Source organism: Cololabis saira, chromosome 5 (assembly GCF_033807715.1).
Source record: "Cololabis saira isolate AMF1-May2022 chromosome 5, fColSai1.1, whole genome shotgun sequence".
In the NCBI taxonomy this organism is placed as follows: Eukaryota; Metazoa; Chordata; class Actinopteri; order Beloniformes; family Belonidae; genus Cololabis; species Cololabis saira.
In genome coordinates this window covers 2,827,769-2,855,720 of record NC_084591.1, presented here as the reverse complement: position 1 = coordinate 2,855,720, position 27,952 = coordinate 2,827,769, and the positions used below count along the sequence as shown (strand labels likewise).

At 44.7% G+C, this 27,952-nt stretch overlaps 1 protein-coding gene across 1 annotated transcript in view; it reads left to right on the top strand.

The window, feature by feature from the left end:
- LOC133444528 (rho guanine nucleotide exchange factor 10-like protein) overlaps window positions 1–27,952 on the top strand; it is a 54,223-nt gene that overhangs the window by 13,022 nt on the left and 13,249 nt on the right. The window contains exons 8-23 of the mRNA XM_061722368.1: window positions 513–606; window positions 1,211–1,308; window positions 2,197–2,274; window positions 2,465–2,644; window positions 5,357–5,473; window positions 7,969–8,061; window positions 9,160–9,330; window positions 12,085–12,224; window positions 15,744–15,874; window positions 17,391–17,506; window positions 18,829–18,956; window positions 20,113–20,213; window positions 20,319–20,440; window positions 21,824–21,904; window positions 23,165–23,373; window positions 24,340–24,491. Coding sequence (XP_061578352.1) covers window positions 513–606; window positions 1,211–1,308; window positions 2,197–2,274; window positions 2,465–2,644; window positions 5,357–5,473; window positions 7,969–8,061; window positions 9,160–9,330; window positions 12,085–12,224; window positions 15,744–15,874; window positions 17,391–17,506; window positions 18,829–18,956; window positions 20,113–20,213; window positions 20,319–20,440; window positions 21,824–21,904; window positions 23,165–23,373; window positions 24,340–24,491 — 2,011 coding nt within the window. The remainder of the gene's footprint in view (window positions 1–512; window positions 607–1,210; window positions 1,309–2,196; window positions 2,275–2,464; window positions 2,645–5,356; window positions 5,474–7,968; window positions 8,062–9,159; window positions 9,331–12,084; window positions 12,225–15,743; window positions 15,875–17,390; window positions 17,507–18,828; window positions 18,957–20,112; window positions 20,214–20,318; window positions 20,441–21,823; window positions 21,905–23,164; window positions 23,374–24,339; window positions 24,492–27,952) is intronic.

Sequence of the window (27,952 nt, the reverse complement as noted above, 5' to 3'; positions counted from 1 at the left end):
GCAGTGGCTGACCATAGACCAGCTCCGCAGAGGAGGACTGGAGGTCCTCTTTCGGTGCCGTTCTGATTCCCAGCATGACCCGCGGTAGTCTGTCAACCCAGGAACTGTCCTTGAGGCTGGCACGCAGGGAGGCCTTCATAGACCTGTGAAAACGCTCACAGAGGCCGTTACTCTGTGGGTGGTAGGCCGTGGCGCGGTGGAGTTTAACCCTCAAACTGCTGGCTATGGCGTTCCAAAGCGCAGACGTAAACTGAACGCCGCGGTCGGAGGAAATGTTAGAGGGGGTGCCGAAACGGGACACCACTCTTGATGCTGTTGCGCTCCCGAGGGCAGAAACAACGTAGTAGTATTTGGTCTCGTCAGCTGTGATCTCACGTAGTCACATCTTATGGTTAATTTATGCAGAAAACAGTTACAACTGAGGGGCTTGCATATTTTTTTCTTTTTACTTCAATTACTGCATTTAAAAGTTCAATTTTTGTTCTTTAGATCCATATTCCTTGGTTTTCCAGGTCCAGCAGTTCCTGAGAGCAGCGAGGACCAGAACCAGAACTACACTGGCCATGTTTCGCAAAGTCTCGTTCCTGCAGAAGAAGAACTGCTCAGGTACAGAACCGGAACCTGGAACTGGTCCACTTACCTGGAACTGGTCCACTTACCTGGAACTGGTCCACTTACCTGGAACTGGTCCACTTACCTGGAACGGGTCCACTTACCTGGAACTGGTCCACTTACCTGGAACTGGTCCACTTACCTGGAACGGGTCCACTTACCTGGAACTGGTCCACTTACCTGGAACTGGTCCACTTACCTGGAACTGGTCCACTTTCCTGGAACTGGTCCACTTTCCTGGAACTGGTCCACTTCATCGTGCTGTTAAGAGAAAGTCCAGAACCGGAACCTGTCAAGTCCAGATTTAGAAAATAGAAAGGTTCCTTTTTAAAGAGCAGAAAAGGTTCCTGAAAAGTTCTTAGCAGGTTCCTGTCCAGACTGTCCTGGTCCAGGTCTGGTCCAGGTCTCAGTAAACATGTTTGTTTATTTATTTCCAGCGGAGGACTCCAGTTGTTTGTTTGTTTGTTTGTTTACTCTGTAAACATGTTTGTTTGTTTGTTTACTCTGTAAACATGTTTGTTTGTTTGTTTCCAGCGGAGGACTCCAGTTGTTTGTTTGTTTGTTTGTTTACTCTGTAAACATGTTTGTTTGTTTCCAGCGGAGGACTCCTCCAGCTACCTGGATTTCTCTGTGTGTGAGCTGAAACATCCTCCAGCGAAGCTCCGCCCCCAACCAGAAGGACTGAGCAGCCAGCAGGTGGAGATTCATTCATTCATTCGTTCGTTCGTTCGTTCGTTCGTCCGTCCGTCCGTCCGTCCGTCCGTCCGTCCGTCCGTCCGTCCGTTTGTTCGTTCATTCGTTCGTCCATCCAAGGGGGAACGGCTCAACAGCGCCCCCTAGAAAACTTTGTGCCTCAAGCCCCACAATACGGTTGGACGTACATGCACGAAAATCGGTACACACCTGTATCATGTCGCAACTAAAAGAAAAGTCTCTTGGCGCCATGGCCGAAACCCAACAGGAAGTCGGCCATTTTGAACATTCTGAATTAATTGCGTAATTTTGGAGCAATATATGCCATTCCTTCGCGAATTAATTCAGCCCGAACCGTATCGTGAACCCAGGTGTGTTATACATCAAAATATGCCTCTCCATCCTGCGACTATGCGCATTACTTTTCTCTTTCAAAAGTGTTACCGTGGCGATGCTAGACGCCAAAACGCGCGCCCCATATTTGATAGTTCCCCAAAAGGCACCAAATTCTGCATGCAAGTCAGGCCTGGCGATACATTTGATATTTCATGGTTTGCATTAATGGGCGTGGCCTAACGGCTCAACAGCGCCCCCTAGAATACTTTTCTCTGCCATAACTTTTGAATGGTTTGACATAAAGGGTTGTGGGTGGTGTCATCGGACTCGGTATTGAGTCCTTGACCATAATTGGTGAAAATTAGCCCCGCCCCTTCTTCTGATTGGTCGATATTTCATAGTCCCTATTTTCTGTTATAACTTTTGAATGGTTTGACATAGGAAGTCGTGGGTGGTGTCATTTCTGATATGCTTATGGGGGACGGTGGCCGTGAGTGCGAGGGCCCGTTCATCGCTGCTTGCAGCTTTAATTCCTGTTTGTTTCTGCCCCTTCAGGTGGTCAGACGCCTCATCCTCAGCTCCATCGTACAGAGTGAGATCAGCTACCTGGACTCTCTCAAGAGAGTCCTACAGGTGAGACTGCTGGGGAACTTTCTGCTGCACGTTAGTGTTGGAACATCAGTCTTCCCTTGAAACATTTAAGAACATCAGAGCGTCTCAGGATGATAAAATCAAGACAGAATAAAAGAAGAATGCATCATGGGTTCCTGGTTGGACAGAAACATGGCTCAGCTCTCCTAACCTACACTTTCATCTGTGACAGGAGTACCAGAAGCCTTTGTTGGAACCTCAACACCTGATTCTGAATCCAAAGAAGATCCATCAGATCTTTTACCGTGTGAAGGAGATCCATCTGTGCCACTCCATGTTCCAGATCGCTCTGGCCTCCCGAGTGTCTGAATGGGACCAGAGTGAAATGATCGGGGACCTGTTCGTGGCCTCGGTCAGTTTAAACACACAGTTCAAACACACTCTCTCTTTATTTACTTTCATATACAGGACTGTCTCAGAAAATTTGAATATTGTGATAAAGTCCTTTATTTTCTGTAATGCAAAAATGTCATACATTCTGGATTCATTACAAATCAACTGAAATATTGCAAGCCTTTTATTATTTTAATATTGCTGATCATGGTTTACAGCTTAAGAAAACTCAAATATCCTATCTCAAAAAATTAGAATATTCTGGGAATCTTAATCTTAGTCATAAAGTCATAATCAGCAATATTAAAATAATAAAAGGCTTGCAATATTTCAATTAATTTGTAATGAATCCAGAATGTATGACATTTTTGTTTTTTTAATTGCATTACAGAAAATAAAGGACTTTATCACAATATTCTAATTTTCTGAGACAGTCCTGTATATATATATATATATATATATATATATATATATATATATATATATATATATATATATATATATATATATATATATATATATATATATATATATATAAATATATACACACACAGGTGTCACAAAATCTCCCTGGAATAAGAAGAAGCAGAAGATTGTAACAAAAACAATTATCCATCAAGATTATTCATCCTGATGGATTTTTTAAATTTATTTATTTTTATTTTTTATTTCATTCATTAAAAGAAAAACAAAACAGTTCAATATAATTACAACAAATCTCTTTCTTTAAATGAAAGGGAACAGAAAGAAGGCTAAGCTTATTTTATCTGTCCCTTTTTCCTAAGAAATCAAATTTCAATTAATGTAAAAAAAATAAACACTTTCCAATAAACGCAATTTAAAAAAAAAAAAAAAAAACAAAAAAAGAAAACCAAAACTACAACAAAGTTACAAAATAACACAAAATAGCGCTCGTCAAACACAGTCGTATTCTTTTTTGTTTCAAAGAAGAAAAAAAATAACGATGGTGCTAAAAAGAGAGAGAGAGGAGAAAGAAAACCCACCTAACTTAACAATTATCATGATATTTCTTCATCCAGCTGGCTTTTATTATTCTTTTAAATGTAATGACTCTTTAAGGAGAACTTGTGCATCTAGTAAACGTCTCTGTTCATCAGAACGAGTTAGAAGATCCAGCTCTTTGCAGGACTCAGCTCTGAGTAAACTGATCGTGTCATGGCGTCTTTTTAGACGTAGCTTTCTTGTATAGACGGACTGTTGTGTTGGGCGGGAAGGAAACACGGAGCAGAAGCAGCACTATGTAACTTTTCCAGCTTAATCTAATATTTCATCATCATCATTGTGATGGAACATCAACTTCCAACAGGTTTAATGAACCTCTGTCATGGTCTGAGGGGTCTGTATCGCCTTCACTGGCACTATGTAACTTTGAGGAGCATGGTAGGAACCCTGCCACACTAAAAAACTACACATTTTTACGGCTTTGACTGCTTTACGGCATACGTCACTTCCCCTTCCTTCCCCATTCGTAGTCCAGACCAAAGCTGGGCGGGGCGTGGAGCGCAGAGCTCAGCAGAAGCTGGTGTCATGGCCCAAGCAGCGGAAAAACCCAAGAAAATAAAGTTTTATCGGAGGAGGTGAAAAAAGAAAGCGGGAGAGTATCAAGCTAAATGCCCTGACAAAAAAAAAAATGCCTGGACATCGTTACTTTCCGTTATTCTGTAACCATGGTAACCCGTTGCTGTGTTGTGGCTGCAGCAGCTCCACATAACAGACGTGGGGAAAAGATCGCTAATGGTTTAACTTTTCACCACTTTCCTGCTCGGAGGCAGAACCACGGAGCCCAAGTATCTGATATAACAGAGTAAAAGAGTGAAAGAGTCGTTGGCTCGCTTGGATCGCGGCTGTAACGACCAAACACCTTCCACAGTACACAAACTAACACTCACACAGACCGGGTCGGATCAAAACACGGGTTTTATTCCCCACTGCTCCAGCTAAACGCAGTTGCTGGCCAGCTCTCTGCGCTGCAATTAACCCCAATCTTCAGATAAAACTAGTTTGTTGAAAAAATATTAACTCTATTTGTAGCTGCAGAGGAAAAAAATAATCTCATGAGGAAAACAAAAATATTGCTCACGCCTCGGAGCCTCTTCAACATAATATAGCGGTCAAAAAAAAAGAAAAGAGAAGTAAGAGGGATACAAAACATGTACTGTGTGTTGTACTATTATACAAATTTATTGTAAACACATGGCGAGTCAAACATTTACCAAAGCAGCTGCCAAACACTCCTAAACAAGGTAGCCGGAGACGGTGGTTGTGCAGAACTGCGGCAGTAAATCCTTCTAAAGAGTGACGCTCCGACGAGGAGCTCCATTCTTTAGTAGGGATTTCATATGGATCCAGACCGTTAATAATCATTATTTTCTCCATATACCGCTCCCTGGCTTCCTTGTTTAAGGTATCCCGGTAAATTCCAGTTCCTTTCCAGCAGTTTAACATCTTTTTTTTTGCGTTCCGTCTGTTCACTTGGTGAAACAGAAAAGTCCGTCCCGTCTTCTCTCAAAACAAATGCACGCGACGGGGACAGGAGTTTTCCTGCAGTACGCGCTGGTGCTCATGGGAAACGTAGTGTTCTTTCTGGTAAAGCACTACCGCTTTTGTCCAAAGGAGCCGCCAAACTCAACAAAAGCTGAAAGTTACATTGTGCTGCTTTAATGACATTCAGAGGAAATGGTGAGGTTTCATATCAGTGTTTCTCCTTCAGTTTTCCAAGTCCATGGTTGTGGACGTGTACAGGGACTACATCAACAACTTCACCAGCGCCATGACGCTCATCAAGAAGGCCTGCGTGTCCAAGCCTTCCTTCCTGGACTTCCTGAAGGTGCTTTAACACACACACCTGTCACACACTCCTACCATCACCTTACTATCCCTTTTTTATGTTTGAGTAAGACTATGTAAGGGATAATGCTCGACGAGGTGTACGTTAACATAAATATATGGACGACAACTTAGCTACGATCCAGATAAATGATTAATCTCCACGTATACAGGGATAACCCTGTTAGCTCAGCATGGAAACACATTATTCCCAATGTTTCATTGACCTGAACCCCAATTTTTACTACATGGAAACGTAGTCAATGACCAAGTGAATAAAGTTCCATGTTGTTCTTCTTTGACTTTGTATTTGGGTTGGTTGAAACTAAAACCGCCTATGATCAGATTTTTTAAATTTGCACATAAAAACAACATTCAGAGTGTGTGCTAGCGGTTATCTTGTTTCTGTTGTTGACATCTATCTGAACTGGACAGTTTTCGCTAGAGTTTTCTACTTTTCTGTTTCTGACCAATACAACCAGTCCGTCCCAGAACCATTTCTTGAATTAGTGGAACCACAGAATTCTGCTAATTATGTGGAAAGGTCATAAGAAAATGTTGCCAATCAATATACAGAAAAATAAGTATAACTTAAAAGTAACAGAGATGTTTAAAAAAACAAAATTCAGGACAAAAATTAATGGAACGTTGTATTTCTGTAAAAGGAATCAGTTTATGGAACAATCTGGATACAGAAGACAAAGAATGCAAATCAAACATTACATTTAAAAGAATAATAAAAGCCAGTTTTATTAAGAAATATCATGATAATTTTTAAGTTAGGTGGGTTTTCTTTTGTTCCCTCTCTCTTTTTAGCACCATTGTCATATTTTTTTTCTTTGAATCAATCTATTTTGTGTTATTTTATAACATATTTGTAAGTTTGTTTTTGTTTATTTTTTCACAACTTTTATTATATATATTGGTGTTTTTTTTTTAAAATAGCGTAATTTGTTTTTGTTTTTTTATTATTAAATTAACTGAAATTGGATTTCTTCATTCAAGGAAAGAGAATTATTTTAATTATCTTGAACTATAAAGAAATAAAGAAAATGAAAATGAAAATGTACAATTCCCATTTTCTAATCCCAGTTTTTGAAAACTGACTGAATACTGTGTTGTGTTTTTTGTGTCCTGAAGAGGCTCCTGATGCTCAGGGGCCTCATTTAAAATGAGTGCGTAGGATTCATACTAAAAGTGCACGTAAACCCAAAAACCGAAAATGGCGGGCGCAAAAAAAAAAATCCGGATCTATAAAACCGTGTGCACGCACACTTGGACGCAATGTTCGCTTTATAAATGACAGTCCAGCTGGAAGGTTGCGCAGCTGAATCCGCCTCATATCCCGCCCTCTACACGCCCACTTTTTACCATAAATGGGCAATGCAAAGTAGTATTTGCATATGAATGAGCCTGCTGAGCATGCGCAGCGGCTCCTGCAGTCTGTTTCTGCTGCGTTAGGATGAATGAGACGTGTCGAGCCACCGTGCCACTAAATTTCACGATTGAAATGTTGAGGATGAGGTGGAGGCAGGAAAACGACATTATTTGGTGGTCACAGTAAAAGTATAAATAGTATATAAATAGTATAAAATAAAGCGAGTGAAAATAAAATGCTGTGAGGCGCAAGGGCGCAATTTCCACTGGGGACAGGGGGGACATGTCCCCCCCACGTTTCAAACTCATGTTTTTGTCCCACCCCCTTTTTTTACAGTTTAAGAACTAACGGTAGGCTCAGCCTGTAATTGCAAATCATCAAGACACTGTGCGAAGATGGGACGGTCCCGCTCCCCCTCCTCTCCTCAGTGCGGCTCGAGGCTGATTTATGGTTCCGCGTTAAATCGACGCAGAGCATACGGCGTAGGTTACGCGGCCACGCGCACCGTACAGGGCGCGTGGCCACGTAACCTACGGCGTAACCCTACGGCCTAGGCTCTGCGTCGATTTAACGCGGAACCATAGTTTAGGCATAATTATGCTTAACAAGTGTGTGCGTGTGTGACAGACGTGCATGGGACGACTGTGAAATACGGAATAAAATGTTTTTATATACATTTTAATTCCCAATTACGTAACAATTCCGTATTTCAAGGGACGGGTGGCGAGCCCACTCACCGCGGCTGCAGCTCCAGCAGCACCAGAGTCCTGACTGACGTGTGCTTCAAACACAGAGGGACACGATCAGCGCTATGATATTATAAGTCTGATATGTGATGACATTAAGAGTATGACATGAATCTGGCTTCATTTCACCACCTCACAGCCTGCGTCGCCAGTTCCCCATATCTTAAATAAGTTCCTACGGGAGGGTCTGGGTTGGTGTAGGGATACGCAGATTTTTCGGTTAGTTTTTTCTTTTTAGATCCCAGCCTTTGCGTAGAAGGTGGCTTGTGCATCTTTCAGACCCTTTTTGTGCGCAAGCAAGCTTTATAAATGAGGCTTCAGGGCAGTTATTTGTTCAGGTTTAGGTTTAACTTCTCTGGTTGTTTCTTTCAGAAGACGCAGGCGTCCAGTCCAGACCGGATCACTCTGTACGGGCTGATGGTCAAACCCGTCCAGCGCTTCCCTCAGTTCATCCTGCTGCTGCAGGTCAGTAGGTGAAGAGCTCAGAGATCTGTCATCCTCTACAATATTCATAGAAGGAACAGGAAAAAGGTCGCCTTTAAGCCTGGGAACGTCAATTCTACCTAAACATATTACAATTCCAGCCCAAGCAGTGAAACTGTCCCCAGACAGATGGTTTCTTGTCTTCTTGTCTTCACAACTAGGAATAAATACTCATTATGCCTCATTAACTGTCATGCCTAATCTACTTCTGTTGAAACTGAAGAGGAATATTTGCTTCCGTTTAAAACCTGAACAGTTGTGCCAAAACGGTTCGCCGCAGTTTCTGCAAAGAGGAAGTGAAACTGTCTTTGTGGTGTCTGCTGCATTGCATCATGGGTACTGGATGGTCCGGTTGTGGGTAAATCCCCCTAATACTGTTCCATTACAAAATACACACAATCAGATCCAGTATTTGGACAATGGCACTTTTTCTGATTTCAATTTTATTCATAAAGCGTCTATTACAACAGAAGTTTGTCTCTAGGAACTTTCCAGAGACCAGAACATGAACATGACCCCCGGAACCTGGACCAGGACCAGGACCTGGACCAGGACCTGGATCATAAGGAGGGTAGAAACCAGGACCTGGACCTGGACCTGGACCAGGACCAGGACCAGGACCAGGACCAGGACCAGGACCAGGACCTGGACCTGGACCAGGACCAGGACCTGGACCAGGACCAGGACCAGGACCTGGACTATAAGGAGGGTAGAAACCTGGGCCTGGACCAGGTCGGTCGGTCGGTCGGACGGACGGACGAATCAAAACAATTTGACAATTCTACGTCACAATGCCTGTATTCAGGGCTTATCCATAACTTTACGTGGTTTTCAAATGGTATTTAATTTAAGAGTACGCTTAAATAACAAAATGATAAGAAAATAGGTAAAAAAAAGCACAAGTTCTTAAAAAAAACAAGTATTGGATATTGGATATTCAATTGTTCCCTCAAATGAACAGCACTCTGATATTTTAACAAAAGAACTGAAACCAACTATTTTACGTTGATTAAAGAGTGTTATTTCAGCTGCTCCTCTGTGCTCCTCTAACTGTACTTTAATTAAAGAGTTTTATTTCAGGACATGCTGAAGAACACCTCCAAGTCCCATCCGGACCGTTTACCGCTACAACTGGCTCTGACCGAGCTGGAAACTCTGGCTGAGAAACTCAACGAGGAGAAACGTCTGGCTGATCAGGAGGCCGAGATCCAGCAGTTGGTTCAGGGGGTCGGAGACCGGAACCTCAGCAAGGTAACGCCTACAAACCTCAGCAAGGTAACGCCTACAAACATCAGCAAGGTAACACCTACACACCTCAGCAAGGTAACGCCTACAAACCTCAGCAAGGTAACACCTACAAACCTCAGCAAGGTAACGCCTACAAACCTCAGCAAGGTAACGCCTACAAACCTCAGCAAGGTAACACCTACAAACCTCAGCAAGGTAACACCTACAAACCTCAGCAAGGTAACGCCTACAAACCTCAGCAAGGTAACGCCTACAAACCTCAGCAAGGTAAAACCTAGAAACCTCAGCAAGGTAACGCCTACAAACCTCAGCAAGGTAACGCCTACAAACCTCAGCAACGTAAAACCTAGAAACCTCAGTAAGGTAACGCCTACAAACCTCAGCAAGGTAACGTCTACAAACCTAAGCAAGGTAACGCCTACAAACCTCAGCAAGGTAACGCCTAAAAACCTCAGCAAGGTAACACCTAGAAACCTCAGCAAGGTAAAACCTACAAACCTCAGCAAGGTAACGCCTACAAACCTCAGCAAGGTAACGCCTACAAACCTCAGCAAGGTAACGCCTACAAACCTCAGCAAGGTAACGCCTGAAAACCTCAGCAAGGTAACACCTAGAAACCTCAGCAAGGTAAAACCTACAAACCTCAGCAAGGTAACGCCTCCAAACCTCAGCAAGGTAACGCCTACAAACCTCAGCAAGGTAACGCCTACAAACCTCAGCAAGGTAACGCCTACAAACATCAGCAAGGTAACGCCTACAAACCTCAGCAAGGTAACACCTACAAACCTCAGCAAGGTAACGCCTACAAACCTCAGCAAGGTAACGCCTACAAACCTCAGCAAGGTAACGCCTACAAACCTCAGCAAGGTAACGCCTACAAACCTCACTAAGGTAACGCCTACAAACCTCAGCAAGGTAAAACTGAGAAACCTCAGCAAGGTAAAACCTACAAACCTCAGCAAGGTAACGCCTAGAAACATCAGCAAGGTAACACCTACAAACCTCAGCAAGGTAACACCTACAAACCTCAGCAAGGTAACGCCTACAAACCTCAGCAAGGTAACGCCTACAAACCTCAGCAAGGTAACGCCTACAAAGCTCAGCAAGGTAACGCTTAAAAACCTCAGCAAGGTAACGCCTACAAACCTCAGCAAGGTAACGCCTACAAACCTCAGCAAGGTAATGCCTACAAACCTCAGCAAGGTAACGCCTACAAACCTCAGCAAGGTAACGCCTACAAACCTCAGCAAGGTAACACCTACAAACCTCAGCAAGGTAACGCCTACAAACCTCAGCAAGGTAACACCTACAAACCTCAGCAAGGTAACGCCTAGAAACCTCAGCAAGGTAACGCCTACAAACCTCAGCAAGGTAATGCCTACAAACCTCAGCAAGGTAACGCCTACAAACCACAGCAAGGTAACGCCTACAAACCTCAGCAAGGTAACACCTACAAACCTCAGCAAGGTAACACCTAGAAACCTCAGCAAGGTAACACCTACAAACCTCAGCAAGGTAACACCTAGAAACCTCAGCAAGGTAACGCCTACAAACCTCAGCAAGGTAACACCTACAAACCTCGGTAAGGTAACGCCTACAAACCTCAGCAAGGTAACGCCTACAAAGCTCAGCAAGGTAACGCTTAAAAACCTCAGCAAGGTAACACCTATAAACCTCAGCAAGGTAACACCTACAAACCTCAGCAAGGTAACGCCTACAAACCTCAGCAAGGTAACGCCTACAAACCTCAGCAAGGTAATGCCTACAAACCTCTGCAAGGTAACGCCTACAAACCTCAGCAAGGTAACACCTACAAACCTCAGCAAGGTAACGCCTACAAACCTCAGCAAGGTAACGCCTACAAACCTCAGCAAGGTAACGCCTACAAACCTCAGCAAGGTAACGCCTACAAACCTCAGCAAGGTAAACGCCTACAAACCTCAGCAAGGTAAAACCTAGAAACATCAGCAAGGTAACGCCTACAAACCTCAGCAAGGTAAAACCTAGAAACACCTGAGACAGGTACAGACCAGAACCTCAGCAAGGTAACAGCAAATACCTGAGAGGGGTAACAAGAACCCCTAACCCTAACCACTCTGTACCAGGCCAGGGCTCTAACCCCTAACCCTAACGCTAACCACTTTGTACCAGACCAAGGCCAACACCTCAATCTGTAGATGTTGTTAATCAAATGACATCTCCAAGTCCTCTATTAGCCTTCAACTAGTGCAGAAAGCAGCTGCCCGTCTGTTAGCTAACACTAAAAGACGTGAGCACATTACTCCGGTCCTCTATTCACTTGTAATGTTTATTTTTAAAGCCCTCCCTAAAGGCCTTGCCCCCCATTTATCAGAGCTTTTAACGGGGCGTGAGCCTGGCAGGGCTGAGATCCTCAAACCAACTGTTGTTGGAGGAGTCCAGGTCAAAGGTCAAGCGCTGGGGGACTCCCCCCCACCCGGGCCTTTTAAATCAAGGCTAAAACCTACTTAGAATGGCTATAATACCCAGTAGTATGATCAGACTTTTTATTCTTTTTCTTTTATTCTATTTAGGTTTTGCTCTGTCTCATGATTCTATGTTGTATTTCTGTATGTTTTATTCTGTAAAGCACTTTGGCTCACCTAGAGGTGGCTGTAAAGGGCTATAGAAATAAAGTCTCACTTATTGATCCAGACCGTAGTGATCGGTAGTACAGCAGGTCTGGGGGGGAGGAGGACGTCTGCCGGTCAGATAATGAGTGTCATCTTGTGTTTCCAGCGGCTGAACTCGGAGCAGCTGATCCAGTGTGACCTGCTAACGGAGGTCGTGTTCGGGGAAAACGGTCAAGTTCTCAAGTCCAAGCAGCGAAAGCTGTTTCTCCTCAACGACACCCTGATCTGTGCCGGCGTCAATCTGAAGTAAGTCGTCTCTGAAACTGCTGTTTCACCTATTCTTTTCCTCTGCCAGGGCGAGATAAACCTACATGAATATTAACGTGTACAAAAACATAATGAAAAAAAAAACAAAAAGAAATGCAGTTTCATCCCAGACAGTCGGGAGTTCCTGGAAACATCCTGTCAGGAACCATTTCTGTGGTTATTCTTGGAATGCAGTCAAAGAACAATTCTGATCCAAAACTAGTTTGTCACTAAATGGCAGATGCATGTGAATACATATGGTTTCTAAATAAATAAATATAGAATAAAAATAAAGAAAGAAAACACAGACCAAAACATTACTACGAAGACGGTGCCTGAACTGTCAGGTATTTCTTTGGATTTGGTTTGGTGGACATGGCATTTTAATCAGCTCCATAGTATCTCTGCTGTTTGTTATGAATGTTAAAATTTCACAGAAGAAAGTGTAAAGATTAAGCTATTTTTCATTAAAGCACCCGTTTAAACATAAACTGTGTTTTAGTTACATAAACCTCTAAAAAACACTAACTCTGAAATCTACATAAATAAGAGCCATTGAACATTAATTTGATGGAAATGGAGAAGTTTAAGAATTGTATCTCGTATTAAATCATGTCAAGTGTTGTGTGATTGTTTGACAGGATTGTTTTATTCACTTTAAAAGTGAATAAAAACTTTAAAAGCAAAACACTTTCAAAGAATACAGTCTGTTCAGTATCATCATCATTATTGAGAATACATTTTCAAATAAATAACCATAATCAGTTATTTTGTGTGAAGTATGGACATACTATGGATGGTATTTGTGATTATTATGTGTTGTTATATAATAATACAGTATAATATGTATTATTGTGGTATTCTGTAATAATGCAGGGGTGTCAAATGTGAGGCCCGAGAGAGATTTTCATGCGGCCCGCGAGAAGTTTCCAACGCAAAAAAACGAAAGGTTAATTTACTAAAAAGGAAGGAACTAAACAGAACCGTTAGTTAAACTTCAGGCATGTCTTAGGGACATCAAGGACTGGATGTCCAGAAATTTCCTGCTTCTAAATTCAGATAAAACAGAGGTTATCATTCTTGGTCCAGAGCATCTTAGGAAGGGATTAGATGGTGTTGCGATGGCTTCCAGTGCAACTGTGAGAAATCTTGGTGTTATTTTCGATCAGGATTTGTCGTTTAAACCATATGTCAATCAGGTTTGTAAAATAGCCTTTTTCCATCTCCGTAATATTGCAAAGATTAGGAAAATCCTCTCACAGAGTGATGCAGAAAAACTAGTTCATGCGTTTGTATCTTCTAGACTAGATTACTGTAATGTGTTGTTAGCAGGATGTCCAAGTAATTTGCTGAATAGGCTCCAGCTGATCCAAAATGCAGCTGCACGAGTACTGACAGGAATTAGCAGGAGAGACCACGTCTCTCCAGTGTTAGCGTCGCTCCATTGGTTACCCGTAAAATTCAGAATCCAATTTAAAATTGTATTACTTGCGTATAAAGCCCAAAACGGCTTAGCTCCGCATTATTTGCAAGACCTGATAGTGCCTTATGTTCCTGTCAGAGCTCTCCGTTCTCAGAGTGCAGGTTTACTTGTAGTTCCTAGAGTATCTAAATGTAGATTTGGAGGGCGGGCGTTCTGCTATCAGGCGCCACTACTATGGAACCAACTTCCAATCTGGGTTAAGGAGGCTGACACCACCTCCACCTTTAAAACCAAACTTAAAACATTTCTGTTTAGTAAAGCCTATAGTTAGTGTTTAGTAAACCTCTAGCTGGTGTTGGTAAATCTCTAGGTAGTGTAAACTTTAGTGTGTCAGAGTCGCTCCTGTGGTTTCTTGTGCTGGCCCCCCCCTTCTCCTCCCTTTTCTCTCTTTTGTCCATGTTGCAGCATCCTTTGCCGGACACCGGAACCTGCAGGTGGTCGTGGGTGGCTTGTAGCTTGCATTACGGAGCACAAGTCTTTCCCCGACCCTGCACCCCAACCTGGGACTTGCTGATTGGGCCGGAGCTTCGGGAGCTGCGTGCTGGCCTGCGGTCCCCACCCCTGGTCATCCCGTTGCTGCCCCCCCCTTCTCCTCCCTTTTCTCTCTTTTGTCCTGCAGGTGGCCATGGGTGGCTTGTAGCTTGCATTACGGAGCACAAGTCTTTTCCTGACCCTGCACCCCAACCTGGGACTTGCTGATGGGCCGGAGCTTCGGGAGCTGTGTGCTGGCCTGCGGTCCCCACCCCCGGTCATCCCGTTGCTGCTTCCACCTGCCTGCTGTGCTGTTGCCGTCCCTGACCCACCAGTCTGGCCCTCGGCAGGAGGGTCCCCCCTGATGAGCCTGGTCCTGCTCAAGGTTTCTTCCCTCCTAAAGGGGAGTTTTTCCTTGCCACTGTTTGGCTTAAGGTTTTTCTCCCACTAGGGGAGTTTTTACCTGCCATTGTTTATGTAATAACTGCTCGGGGGTCATGTTCTGGGTATGGGTCTCTGTAAATCGTCTAGAGACAACTCTGTTGTATTAGACGCTATATAAATAAAATTGAATTGAATTGAATTGAAGGCATAAATAATTGCCATGAATCGCAGCATATCCGATAATATAATTCTACAAATCCATCGTTATTCCACAAAGAGAGCAGTTTTCAACACTTTTTTAGTTTTCTAGAATGCATTTGCTGATTTTATTTCTTTGTATATGGCCGTTTATTTTTATTAATTGACTATTATTATATATTTTCGCAGGAAAAATATCACTGTTAAAAAAGATGATAGAAGATATTTATTCGGATAATTTCAGTTTTGAATACGAGGATAGTGACAAAGTAAAACAGTTAAAAGAGAAGTGCTGACTTTTTCGGCACACTGGCATAAATATCCGCACCAATTTTTAAAAATAAATACACTTAATTGTACTGGAAAAATCTCTAAATCACAAAGAAACACTCTCGGATGTAATAAGAAAGATTTTGCTTTTAATTACATTTCCTATAAAAAAGCGAAATATAAAAAAAAACATACTTGTTTCTGTTTATCTTTGTAAAATGATATTAAAAGTATCTTACATAATTTGAAAAAAAATGAGAAATTTCAAGAAAAGATCCTGAAGAAATATATTTTATATAATTAGAGTGTAAACAAAGTGCATATTTCCTTTAAAATTAACTAAACTGATATTGGATTAGATAACAATGGTGAAAAAAAAAAATTGCACCGTTTTTGTTATTTTGAGCGTGCGGCCCATAAGAAAGAAATTGGTCAAATCCGGCCCGCCAAGCAAAATGAGTTTGACACCCCTGGTAATAAGCAGCAGGAAACTAGATGTTGACGACTTCAGATTGACCAGCTACATCTCATCCAGCGCTATCAGAGATGTGGAAATTTGCAAAAATGTCACTTTTGTGAAAAAGTTTCTGGAATCGCCTGAACAACCACCTCCTGGGAATGAAGTCTTAGTGAACTCAGAGTTTCTAAATCTGACTCCTGCTGTTGTGCAAAATAAAACTGCTGGGAGTGTTGTTCCCCCGTGTGTCCAGCAGGGGTCACCCTGACATCAGCAGCTTCCTCCCACTGGCTCCCAGATACTCGCTGAAGTGGAGCGCCCCCCTCAGGCAGACCAGGGTGGTGGAGGTCGGCCAGGAGGGCGTCGTCAGGCGCAGCAGCAGCACAGGTAAACATAGGTACATCCACAGCAGCACAGGTAAACACAGGTAAACACAGGTAAACACAGGTAAACACAGGTAAACACATGAACATCCACAGCCAGTACTGGAGTTGAGGGGGATGAGGGGGGACGGCATCCCCCCTGAAATAAAAATGGTCCAAATCATCCCCCCCTGAAATAAAAACGGTCCAAATCATCCCCCCCTGAAAAAAAAACGGTCCAAATTTAAGTGTAATGAGATATTTTTTTTTTACTAAAATGAGACATTTTAACTAGAAATAAGACAAATATTCTTGTTAAGATTGTGAGTTTTTGCAGTGATCCATGTTACTTATCCTGTGAAGGACAGAGTCATATTGATAAGTTCAGAAAAGTGTTTTTTATTGTTGTGTTTTGATGTATTTGATGTAAGCCCAGTGGATATTTAAAGCTTACAGAAGGCTGCATTTAACTGCTGCTATGTCATTCCTGCAGTATTTCTGCAGCTGTTTTGGTCACTGCTATTATTTGTAATATATTATATTATTTGTAATCAGCACAAATTATCTTTCCCCATATGATAAAATCCACCATCCCCCCTGATTTATTTTTACAACTCGAGTACTGCACATAACACCCATCACTTGGCCAAGAATATTTACATAATACATCACATCATCCCCCTTACTATAATTATAATATATATTGGCCCACATCTGATCTCTGTGTGGCTCCATCAACACAAATTGCAGAGAATTTTAGAGCCACACCCCTCTCTTAGTTCCCACACTTGGTACGATCCAGGAAGTATACCGTATTTTCTGGACTATAAGCCGCATCTGCTCTATTTAAAAAAACAAAAAAAACAATAAAAAAAAGATATACAAGCCGCATCCGCTCTATTTAAAAAGAAAAGATATGCAAGCCGCAGATATTTATGTTGTTAGATTAGATATTTACTACATGTACAGAAGGATTTTGAACTGTAAATGATGTACATGTTTGTACCTAAATAGATCCTTTTAACACGGCAGCAACTTTGCTGATTAAAACGGGACAGAACCAAGAGAAAATAACGGTATTTATTAATCTATTTATCTGTTTGAAATCTGCTTCTACTTCTATCTGCTAAAGAAGTAGTAGTGTATTCTTCTTTGCATTTATTTTGTCTTAGTTTTGATTCTAATTCCGGTTAGAGCGCCCCGAGTGGTGGAAGAAAAATCCACAGAATAGCTGCACCTTTGTATAAGCTGCATGGTTCAAAAACTATGAAAAAAGTAGCGGCTTATGGTCCAGAAAATACAGTAAATAAGTCTCACCAGCCACAGAACAATCTTTTGTCACAGAACACAATTAATTGTTTTAATCCACTCCACCTTGCAAACATGTTAGCAGTGCTCAGAGTACCACCAAACTCCGGTTGGCCTGTTTGTGGTACTGCCCCCCCCCCCCTCTGGATCCTGAATGACCTGGTCCTGATTGTGTTCACCTGTGTGCAGGAAGTCTGTTCCTGCATGACTTGATTGTGTTCACCTGTGTGCAGGTAGTTTGTTCCTGCATCCTCGTAGACTTTACCAGGAGATGGAGGAGCTCCAACATGACCTGGCGGTGGTGGAGGAGGTTTCAGAGCTGGTGGGAACTCTGCACGGAACCTACCAGGTACTGGTTTATACTGGTTTATACTGGTTCAGAACCTACCAGGTACTGGTTTATACTGGTTCCACCAGGGTTCAGATAGGAAGCAGAACTACAGGCCGATGGGTGGATGGATGGATGGATGGATGTATAGATGCATGGATGGATGGATGGATGGATGGATGGATGGATGGATGGATGGATGGATGGATGGATGGATGGATGGATGGATGGTGGATGGATGGATGGATGGATGTATAGATAGATTTATAGATGCATGGATGGATGGATGGATGGATGGATGGATGGATGTAGATGCATGGATGGATGGATGGATGGATGGATGATGGATGGATAGATGGATAGATGGGTGGATGGATGGATTGATGGATGGATTGATGGATGATGGATGGATAGATGGGTGGATGGACGGATGGATGGATGGATGGATGGATGGATTGATGGATGGACGGATGGATGGATGGATGGATTGATGGATGATGGATGGATAGATGGATGGATTGATGGATGATGGATGGATAGATGGGTGGATGTATGGATGGATGGATGGATGGATGATGGATGGATGGATGGATGGATGGATGATGGATGGATGGATGGATGGATGGATGGATGGATGGATGATGGATGGATGGATGGATGGATGGATGGATGGATGGATGGATGATGGATGGATGGATGGATGTATAGATGCATGGATGGATGGGTGGATGGATGATGGATGGATGGATGATGGATGGATGGATGGATGGATGTATAGATGCATGGATGGATGGGTGGATGGATGATGGATGGATGGATGATGGATGGATGGATGGATGGATGGATGGATGGATGGATGGATGATGGATGGATGGATGGATGGATGGATGGATGTATAGATGCATGGATGGATGGATGGATGGATGGATGATGGATGGATGGATGGATGGATGGATGGATGGATGCATGGATGGATGCATGGATGGATAGGTGGATGGATGGATGTATAGATGCATGGATGGATGGATAGATGCATGGATGGATGGATGGATGAATGGATGGATGCATGGATGGACTAAAACCTAATCCTTTAGACACTAAAGGATGGTTTGTGGGGCTGTTAATGTGTGATTGTAACACGCTTCTCTCAGCTGTTGTTTCATTGTTCACATGTGGAAATTCCTCCAGACTCCGAAATGGTTTAATGATATTCTGCTCTGTAGGAGGAGAACTATGCATATTCCTCTCACACTTCCTTTGAGGAACATCTTTGTTTTAATTTTGGGAGAAGGATCAGTCCTCAGATGACTAACTGACCTTTTGTCCACCTGCTTCCGGGTCAGAACCTGAACTCAACGGTGTCCCAGGACTGGCATCTGGCTCTGCAGAGGCTGATCCACCTGAAGGAGGAGGAGATCCAGAACGCCAACAAGTGCCGCCTCCGGCTGTCGGTTCCAGGAAAACCAGACAGGTAAGAGTTGGGAGGTCCAGATAGGTAAGGGTTGGTCCAGATAGGTAAGGGTTGGTCCAGGTAGGTAAGGGTTGGGAGGTCCAGATAGGTGAGGGTTTGGAGGTCCAGATAGGAGAGGGTTTGGAGGTCCAGATAGGTGAGGGTTTGGAGGTCCAGATAGGAGAGGGTTTGGAGGTCCAGATAGGAGATGGTTTGGAGGTCCAGATAGGTAAGGGTTGGTCCAGATAGGTGAGGGTTGGGAGGATAGGTAAGGGTTGGCCCAGATAGGTGAGGGTTGGGAGGTCCAGATAGGTAAGGGTTGGTCCAGATAGGTAAGGGTTGGTCCAGGTAGGTAAGGGTTGTTCCAGATAGGTAAGGGTTGTGTTAAAACGGTGTAACGCAGAACCATAGATCAGCCTTAAAGGTCTCACGCGCGCACGTAAAACTCATATATATTAAAAACATCCGTGTCCCTTTAGGGGCTCCGTACCTCTTGGCCGCCACCTTCAAATCACGACACTTCTTTTTTTTTCTGCACCATCTGTCCGTGGCACTCACGGAGTTTAGCGCAGCAACGACGTGCCACTCGCTCACTTTATTTTATACTATCTATATACTTTTTCTACTTTTACTGTGACCACCAAATAATGTGGTTTTCCTGTCCTCCACCTCATCCACAACATCTCGATCTCAGTCTCCGTGAAATTTAGTGGCACGGTGGCTCAACACGTCTCATTCATCCTGACGCGCAGCAGAAACAGGCTGCAGGTGGCGCTGCACATGCTCAGCAGGATCATTCATATGCAAATACAGTCATGGAGTACTTTGCATTGCCCATTTATGGTATGAAGTGGGCGTGTAGAGGGCGGGATATGAGGCGAATTCACCTGCGCAACCTTCCAGCTGGACTGTGATTTATAAACGGAACATTGCGTGCAAGTGTGCGTGCACCAGGTTTTATAAATCTGGATTTTTTTTTGCGCCCGAAATCTTCGGCTTTTGGGTTTACGTGCACTTTTAGTATGAATCCTACACACTCTTTTATAAATGAGGCCCCTGGTATTTAGGTATCCTGCCCTGCATTTTCCTCCCGTAGAAGCACCTACATCTCCTTTTATAATGGATTAAACGGTTTCCAGATTTCCTCGTACGTTACAGCCTCTTCTGTCGTCGGCAGGGCCGGCCGGCCGGTCAGCGTCATGGTGGTCTTCAACACTCCCAGCCCTCACAGCAAGATCTCCTGGATGAACCGGCTGCACCTCGCCAAGATTGCTCAGAGTGAGTCGTCTTGTTCTTCTGTGGTGAAATATCCTTCACATCCTACAAACCGTTGCAGTGGAGTCTGAAACAGCTGACTGAGGTGTCTGTGATTGTTCTGCTCAGGAAAAGAAAACACTCCAGGATGGGAAAGTGCTGAAGACGATGGAAAGACCAAAACTCTGCTAAGTTCGCCCTTGCTGAGCTGCTCACTTCCTGTTTTCTCCTCCGGGGCCCAAACTCTGAGGGTGAGAGGGTTATTACAGCCATGTGACCAAACTCTGAGGGTGAGAGGGTTATTACAGCCATGTGACCAAACTCTGAGGGTGAGAGGGTTATTACAGCCATGTGACCAAACTCTGAGGGTGAGAGGGTTATTACAGCCATGTGACCAAACTCTGAGGGTGAGAGGGTTATTACAGCCATGTGACCAAACTAATCTGAAAATTCTGTAAATGCAACCACATACTAGCGAAAACACACGAAACATTGACGAGTTTTTGTTTATTTTGTTTGTTTTATTTAGGATTTAGGATTAGCATTAGCAACAGCGTTAGCTATTCTTCCTAGGGTCTGACATACACACAACACACAAATTAACACTTAAAGGAGCTTGAGGCTGGATTTATGAAAAGAATTCGTATACGTTTTAAGTTTTCTAGTAATAATGTCAGATGAAGCGTTCCAAACCAAAAAGAATGATCCTCTAGTGTATCTCTCCGTTGCCTTGAACAAGCTGTGTGCTGCAAAATGTGCTGCAATTGTGACCGGAATTTCCCGCGCTGTCCTGTGGATGTGACGTCACATGACGCTGCATGCACGTTCTCCCCGTTCTCCCGTGCCGGCTTCACTGTTGGCTGCAGTACCCCCGGCGGCCGTCGTGGTGAAGGGTGGCGCTAGAGAGTCTCATTTCTTAAAAGGAGCCTCATGCTCCTTTAATACATAACAGACACACATTATACATGACAAACAAAACAATAATAGACACAACTCCCTTAATCAGAAACAACACAGAGAACTAAATCACCTTCATTCTCAGACATAAATACATAGAAATGAAATCAAATAAAACACCTTCATCAACAATACCTGCCTGAAATGACCTTATCTTAGAATTCTGCACCACTTTTCACCTTTATTGTGATAGGATTTACACTTCCTGTAAATCTATTCAAACTTCATTCTATTCCTTCCAAATGTCAAATCATAATTAATTCAATTTTAAAAGATATTGTTTCAAATGAATCTTAAACCAATCTTTGCTCCCTTCATGAGAACTAAGAACTGGTCCAGAGTTCCAACCAAAGTTCTCTGTATCAAACCTGTTCTCTCCCTCGGTGGTAGGAACCAAAGATCCTCTATACAGAAGATTTCTCATTACCGTTACTGCCAATGGTATGAAATGATATCCACTTCCTGTCTCCTAAGTGGGCGTGGTCGCCCACCCAGTACAAGATCATCGGATCAGTCTAATATTCTTTTTCCCTTCCAAAAAGACTTCAATAATAACAATAACAGTATTATTAAGCAAAGAAGCAAGTTTTATTTTAGTTTTACACTATTGATGTGATATCTACTTCCATGAGGTTGTCATCACAGACCGGAATGTGTTTCCTGTTTGTCTGTTACAGGCAGCTCTGCACATCCCATCCCAGGCCTTCCTGCTGGGGCCCTGCTGCCCCTCTACCTGTTTACCCCAGGGTTACCTCTGGGTGAGGAATCACCACTTCATCACTTCATCACAACACAAACATACCTCCCTCAGGGTTACCTCTGGGTGAGGAATCACCACTTCATCACTTCATCCTCACAACACAAACATACGTCCCCCAGGGTTACCTCTGGGTGAGGAATCACCACTTCATCACTTCCTCCTCACAACACAAACATACCTACCCCAGGGTTACCTCTGGGTGAGGAATCACCACTTCATCACAACACAAACATGCCTCCCTCAGGGAGGCATGTTACCATGGTTACCATGCCTGCTCCAGACCAGCCCAACAGCCAGGCTTCCTTAGTTAGCTTAGTTTGGTTTCTACGGAAGAGTATTAGGGCCAGGCAAGAGAAAAATAAAAATATCTTAGAGGAAGATTATTTTTCATTATGCACATTATGCAAATTTTGACTTTATTCACGAAATTTCGACTTTATTCTTGAAATTGTATTTCAACATTAATCTCGACATTTCGACTTTTTTAATTGTAATTTTTGAAGCAGGATCAACAGATGGCGCTTTGTCAAGCCTGGATTCATCTCTGATCCTGGATTTCTGAATCCTACTTTTGTGAAACAGCCCTGTGAACATCTGTTAGTGTATAAACTGGTCAGAGGGCGTTTCCTCACCAACAAAACCATCCCAGACGTCGTGGCTGAAACCCCCTGCTGGTTATAGTGTCGTCTGCAGTTCCACCATTGAAGCCTCTGTTGGTGTTTAGGTTGCAGTTCCACCATTGAAACCAGGACTCTGTTGGTGTTTAGGTTGCAGTTCCACCGTTGAAACCTCTGTTGGTGTTTAGGTTGCAGTTCCACCGTTGAAACCAGGACTCTCTTGGTGTTTAGGTTGCAGTTCCACCGTTGAAGCCAGGACTCTGTTGGTGTTTAGGTTGCAGTTCCACCGTTGAAACCAGGACTCTGTTGGTGTTTAGGTTGCAGTTCCACCGTTGAAACCAGGACTCTCTTGGTGTTTAGGTTGCAGTTCCACCGTTGAAACCTCTGTTGGTGTTTAGGTTGCAGTTCCACCGTTGAAACCAGGACTCTGTTGGTGTTTAGGTTGCAGTTCCACCATTGAAACCTCTCTTGGTGTTTAGGTTGCAGTTCCACCATTGAAACCTCTGTTGGTGTTTAGGTTGCAGTTCCACCGTTGAAACCAGGACTCTGATGGTGTTTAGGTTGCAGTTCCACTGTTGAAACCAGGACTCTGTTGGTGTTTAGGTTGCAGTTCCACCGTTGAAACCTCTGTTGGTGTTTAGGTTGCAGGAGGCTCGGACTCCCACAGTCGTGTGGACATCTTCTCCTTGAACCGGTCGACCCCCCGCCTGGTGAAGAGCCTCCGCCTGAGGGCACCGGTCCTCTGTCTGGAGCAGGTGAAGGAGGAGGAAGAGGAGGAAGACGAGGAAGAGGAGGGAGTGGCTGCAGCCAGCAGGGGGAACATGATCTGTGTGGGTCTGCAGGACGGCAGGTCAGTCCATTGGTTTATTCATAAATTCAAATGTGCTTAAAGGGGACATATTATGAAAAACAGGTTTTTTCTTGCTTTAACATATATAAAGTGGTCTCCCCTCACCCTGCCAACTCAGAGAAGTAGTAAAGCCACTAAATTCTGCAGAGTCTGTACATCCCGCCCAGCTGATCCTTCCAGTGTCATGTGACACACTAGGTGATTGACGTAGCTAGTTACCTGGCATATTGACAAATTGGAAAAACGTCAGCCATTTCTGGCCATTTCAAGGCTCCTGGCACGTGTGATGGATATGTTGTGTTATCAAACTCCCAAACTGTACAGACGCAATACTGATCTGACTCAACAAAGTCACAAAGGAGCTGATGATTTACATAGGGGTTCCCCCACCCTTTCCTTCCATGTGACATCACAACTTCTACTGACATTTTAAATCCCGGTTAAAAATGCATCTTTTCAGAATAATGAATTTAACTTTGAATGCACTTTACATTCAATGAATCTCAAAGTGCTACACTTAGACCGTTATTCATTCATACACATTCTCATCGGTGATGGTAGCTACGTTTGTAGCCACAGCTGCCCTGGGGCAGACTGACAGAAGCGTGGCTGCCATATCGCCCCTAACGGCCCCTCCGACCACCACCAACATTCAAACACATTCACACGGGGCAAGGTGGGTAAGGTGTCTTGCCCAAGGACACTACGACAGCAAACTGGGACAGAGCGGGATTCAAACTGACAACCTTCCAATCATTGGACGACCCGCTCTACCACCTGAGCTTCCGCCGCCCCCTCAGAAAGCTCTCCTCCCTATCAACTTGTATCTCTGGAACTACCTCAAATGTTTGATGGAATGGTCTTTTGACTTTGTAGGGTGACCTTGAGTGTCTAGAAAGGTGCCTATAAATAAAATGAATTGTTGTTATTATTCCTGTTTACGTTCATCTGTTGCCATGGTTTCAGCATCCAGGTGCACAGCAGCATGGACACGTCTGTGGAGCTGCTGCAGACGCTGGAGACGCCGGGCGGCTGCCCCGTCCTTTGTCTCTGCTGCTCAACGTCCTTCTTGTTCGCTGGACTCTCCAACGGGACGGTGGTGGAGTTCAGAGCTGCAGGTGAGTCTACCTGGAGAGCTGTAGGTGAGTCTACCTGGAGAGCTGTAGGTGAGTCTACCTGGAGAGCTGCAGGTGAGTCTACCTGGAGAGCTGTAGGTGAGTCTACCTGCTGCAGGTGAGTCTACCTCCTGCAGGTGAGTCTACCTGGAGAGCTGTAGGTGAGTCTACCTGCTGCAGGTGAGTCTACCTCCTGCAGGTGAGTCTACCTGGAGAGCTGTAGGTGAGTCTACCTGGAGAGCTGCAGGTGAGTCTACCTGGAGAGCTGTAGGTGAGTCTACCTGCTGCAGGTGAGTCTACCTCCTGCAGGTGAGTCTACCTGGAGAGCTGTAGGTGAGTCTACCTGCTGCAGGTGAGTCTACCTCCTGCAGGTGAGTCTACCTGGAGAGCTGTAGGTGAGTCTACCTGCTGCATGTACTACATACTCATCTGGAGAAACCCAAGACCTATGCTAAGATTTTATTTGTGGACTTTTCATCAGCTTTTAATACAATTTTACCGAACATCTTAGCAGAAAAACTGGAAACAGAGTTCTCACTTCCACTTGTCCGCTTTTATGAATTGTTGATTTTCTTAGCAGTAGATCTCAGCAGGTCAGAGTTGGAACATCACTCTCAGATAGAATCACCACTTCTACAGGCGTCTTCTACTGTGTTTTATCCCCACTGTTATTTATTCTGTACACAAACTCCTGCACGAGCACTTTCTCCAGCAATTCAATTCAATTCAATTTTATTTATATAGCGTCTAATACAACAAAAGTTGACCCCCGAGCAGTTATTACATAAACAATGGCAGGTAAAAACTCCCCTACTGGGAGAAAAACCTTAAGCCAAACAGTAGCAAGAAAAACTCCCCTTTAGGAGGGAAGAAACCTGGACCAGGACCTGGATCATAAGGGGGGACCCTCCTGCCGAAGGCCAGACTGGGGGTCAGGGACGTCAGCAGCACAGCAGGCAGGTGGAAGCAGCAACGGGATGACCAGGGGTGGGGACCGCAGGCCAGCACGCAGCTCCCGAAGCTCAGGCCCAATCAGCAAGCCCCAGGTTGGGGTGCAGGGTCGGGGAAAGGTTGAGGAGGGGCAGGGCCAGGGAGAGGAGTCTTGAGGGACGAACCTTCTCCCCCGCCCAAAAGGGGCCGTTACCCTGCCCCTCTCACTCCCACGCTGCAGGAGCCGGTGTTTTGCATTCAGAGATGCTCTTCGCCACCGGCAGAGGATGCTGCACCATGTACAAAAGAGAAAAAAGAGAAGAAAGGGGGGCCAGCACAAGAAACTACAGGAGCGACTCTAACACACTAGAGTTTACACTACCTAGAGATTTACCAACACCAGCTAGAGGTTTACTAAACACTAACTATAGGCTTTACTAAACAGAAAGGTTTTAAGTTTAGTTTTAAAGGTGGAGGTACACAACAGGCACTTTATCAAATGTGCAGATGATACTGCATTAGTTAGCCTCCTGCATGATGGAGGGGAGGATCATGGGCCAGTTCTGGATAATTTTCTTAAATAGTGTGAGAGGGAAAACCTTGTCCACCTTAAAGACAAAGGAAATGACAGTGATTTCAGGAAGCAAAATTCATTTCAGCCCACTTTTATCAACGGAGAGGTGATCCAGTCTGTGACTGAATACAAGTATCTTGGGGTTGTACTTGATCACAAACTTAAATGCAACAATTGGTCTGACTGCCTGTGCACTAAGGCCCAACAAAGACTGTACTATTTAAAGAAACTGTTTTCTTTTAATGTTAATGGAAAAATGGTCCACATGTTTTACTGTGATTTTTATTTAAAGTGTTTTAACTTGGTGCCTGTCGTGGCGGCAATCCTAGAACCCGGTGGTGGACACCGGAAGTACAGGATGCCGTCAGACTGAAGAAGGAGTCCTACCGGGCTATGTTGGCCGGTGGGACTCCTGACGCAGGAGATAGGTACCGGCAGGCCAAGCGGGCCGCGGCTCGGGCAGTCTTGGAGGCAAAAACTAGGGTCTGGGAGGAGTTCGGGGAGGCCATGGAGGAGGACTTTCGGTCGGCTTCGAGGAAATTCTGGAGGACCGTTCGGCGCCTCAGAAGGGGGAAGCAGTACTCTGCCGGCACCGTTTATGGTGCTAGTGGGGAGCTGTTGACCGCGACTGGGGACATTGTTGGACGGTGGAAGGAGTACTTTGAGGATCTCCTTAACCCGACTGACATGCCTTCCACTGAGGAAGCAGAGGGTTGGGGCTCGGAGGCGTGCTCATCCATCACCCAAGCCGAGGTCACCGAGGTGGTTCGTAAGCTCCTCAGTGGCACCGGGGGTGGATGAGATTCGCCCTGAGTACCTCAAGTCTCTGGATGTCGTAGGGCTGTCTTGGTTGACACGCCTCTGCGACATTGCATGGAGGAAGGGGACAGTACCGCTGGGGTGGCAAACCGGGGTGGTGGTCCCTCTGTTTAAAAAGGGGGACCGGAGAGTGTGTTCCAACTACAGGGGGATCACACTTCTCAGCCTCCCGGGGAAAGTCTACGCCAGGGTACTGGAGAGGAGATTACGGCCGATAGTCGAACCTCGGATTCAGGAGGAACAATGCGGTTTTCGTCCCGGTCGTGGAACACTGGACCAGCTCTACACCCTCCGCAGGGTGCTCGAGGGTTCATGGGAATTTGCCCAACCAGTCTACATGTGTTTTGTGGATCTGGAGAAGGCATTTGACCGTGTCCCTCGTGCCATTCTGTGGGGGGTGCTGAGTAAGTCTGGAGTCCGGGGCCCTCTACTAAGGGCTGTCCGGTCTCTGTATGATCGAAGCAGGAGTCTGGTTCGCATTGCCGGCAGTAAGTCAGACTTGTTCCCAGTGCATGTTGGACTCCGGCAGGGCTGCCCTTTGTCACCGGTCCTGTTCATAATTTTTATGGACAGGATTTCTAGGCGCAGCCAGGGGCCAGAGGGGATCCGGTTTGGGAACCTCAGGATTTCATCTCTGCTTTTTGCAGATGATGTCGTCCTGTTGGCTTCATCGGACCGGAACCTCCAGCATGTGCTGGGGCGGTTTGCGGCTGAGTGCGATGCGGCAGGGATGAGAATCAGCACCTCCAAAACCGAGGCCATGGTTCTCGACCGGAAAAGGGTGGCATGCCTTCTCCAGGTGGGTGGAGAAGTCCTGCCTCAGGTGGAGGAGTTCAAGTATCTCGGGATCTTGTTCACGAGTGAGGGAACAATGGAGCGTGAGATTGACAGACGGATCGGTGCAGCGTCCGCAGTAATGCGGTCGATGTACTGGACCGTCGTGGTGAAGAGGGAGCTGAGTCGAAAGGCGAAGCTCTCGATTTACCGGTCAATCTACGCCCCTACCCTCACCTATGGTCATGAACTTTAGGTAGTGACCGAAAGGACAAGATCGCGGATACAAGCGGCCGAGATGAGTTTCCTCCGCAGGATGGCTGGACGCTCCCTTAGAGATGAGTTTCCTCCCTTAGAGATAGGGTGA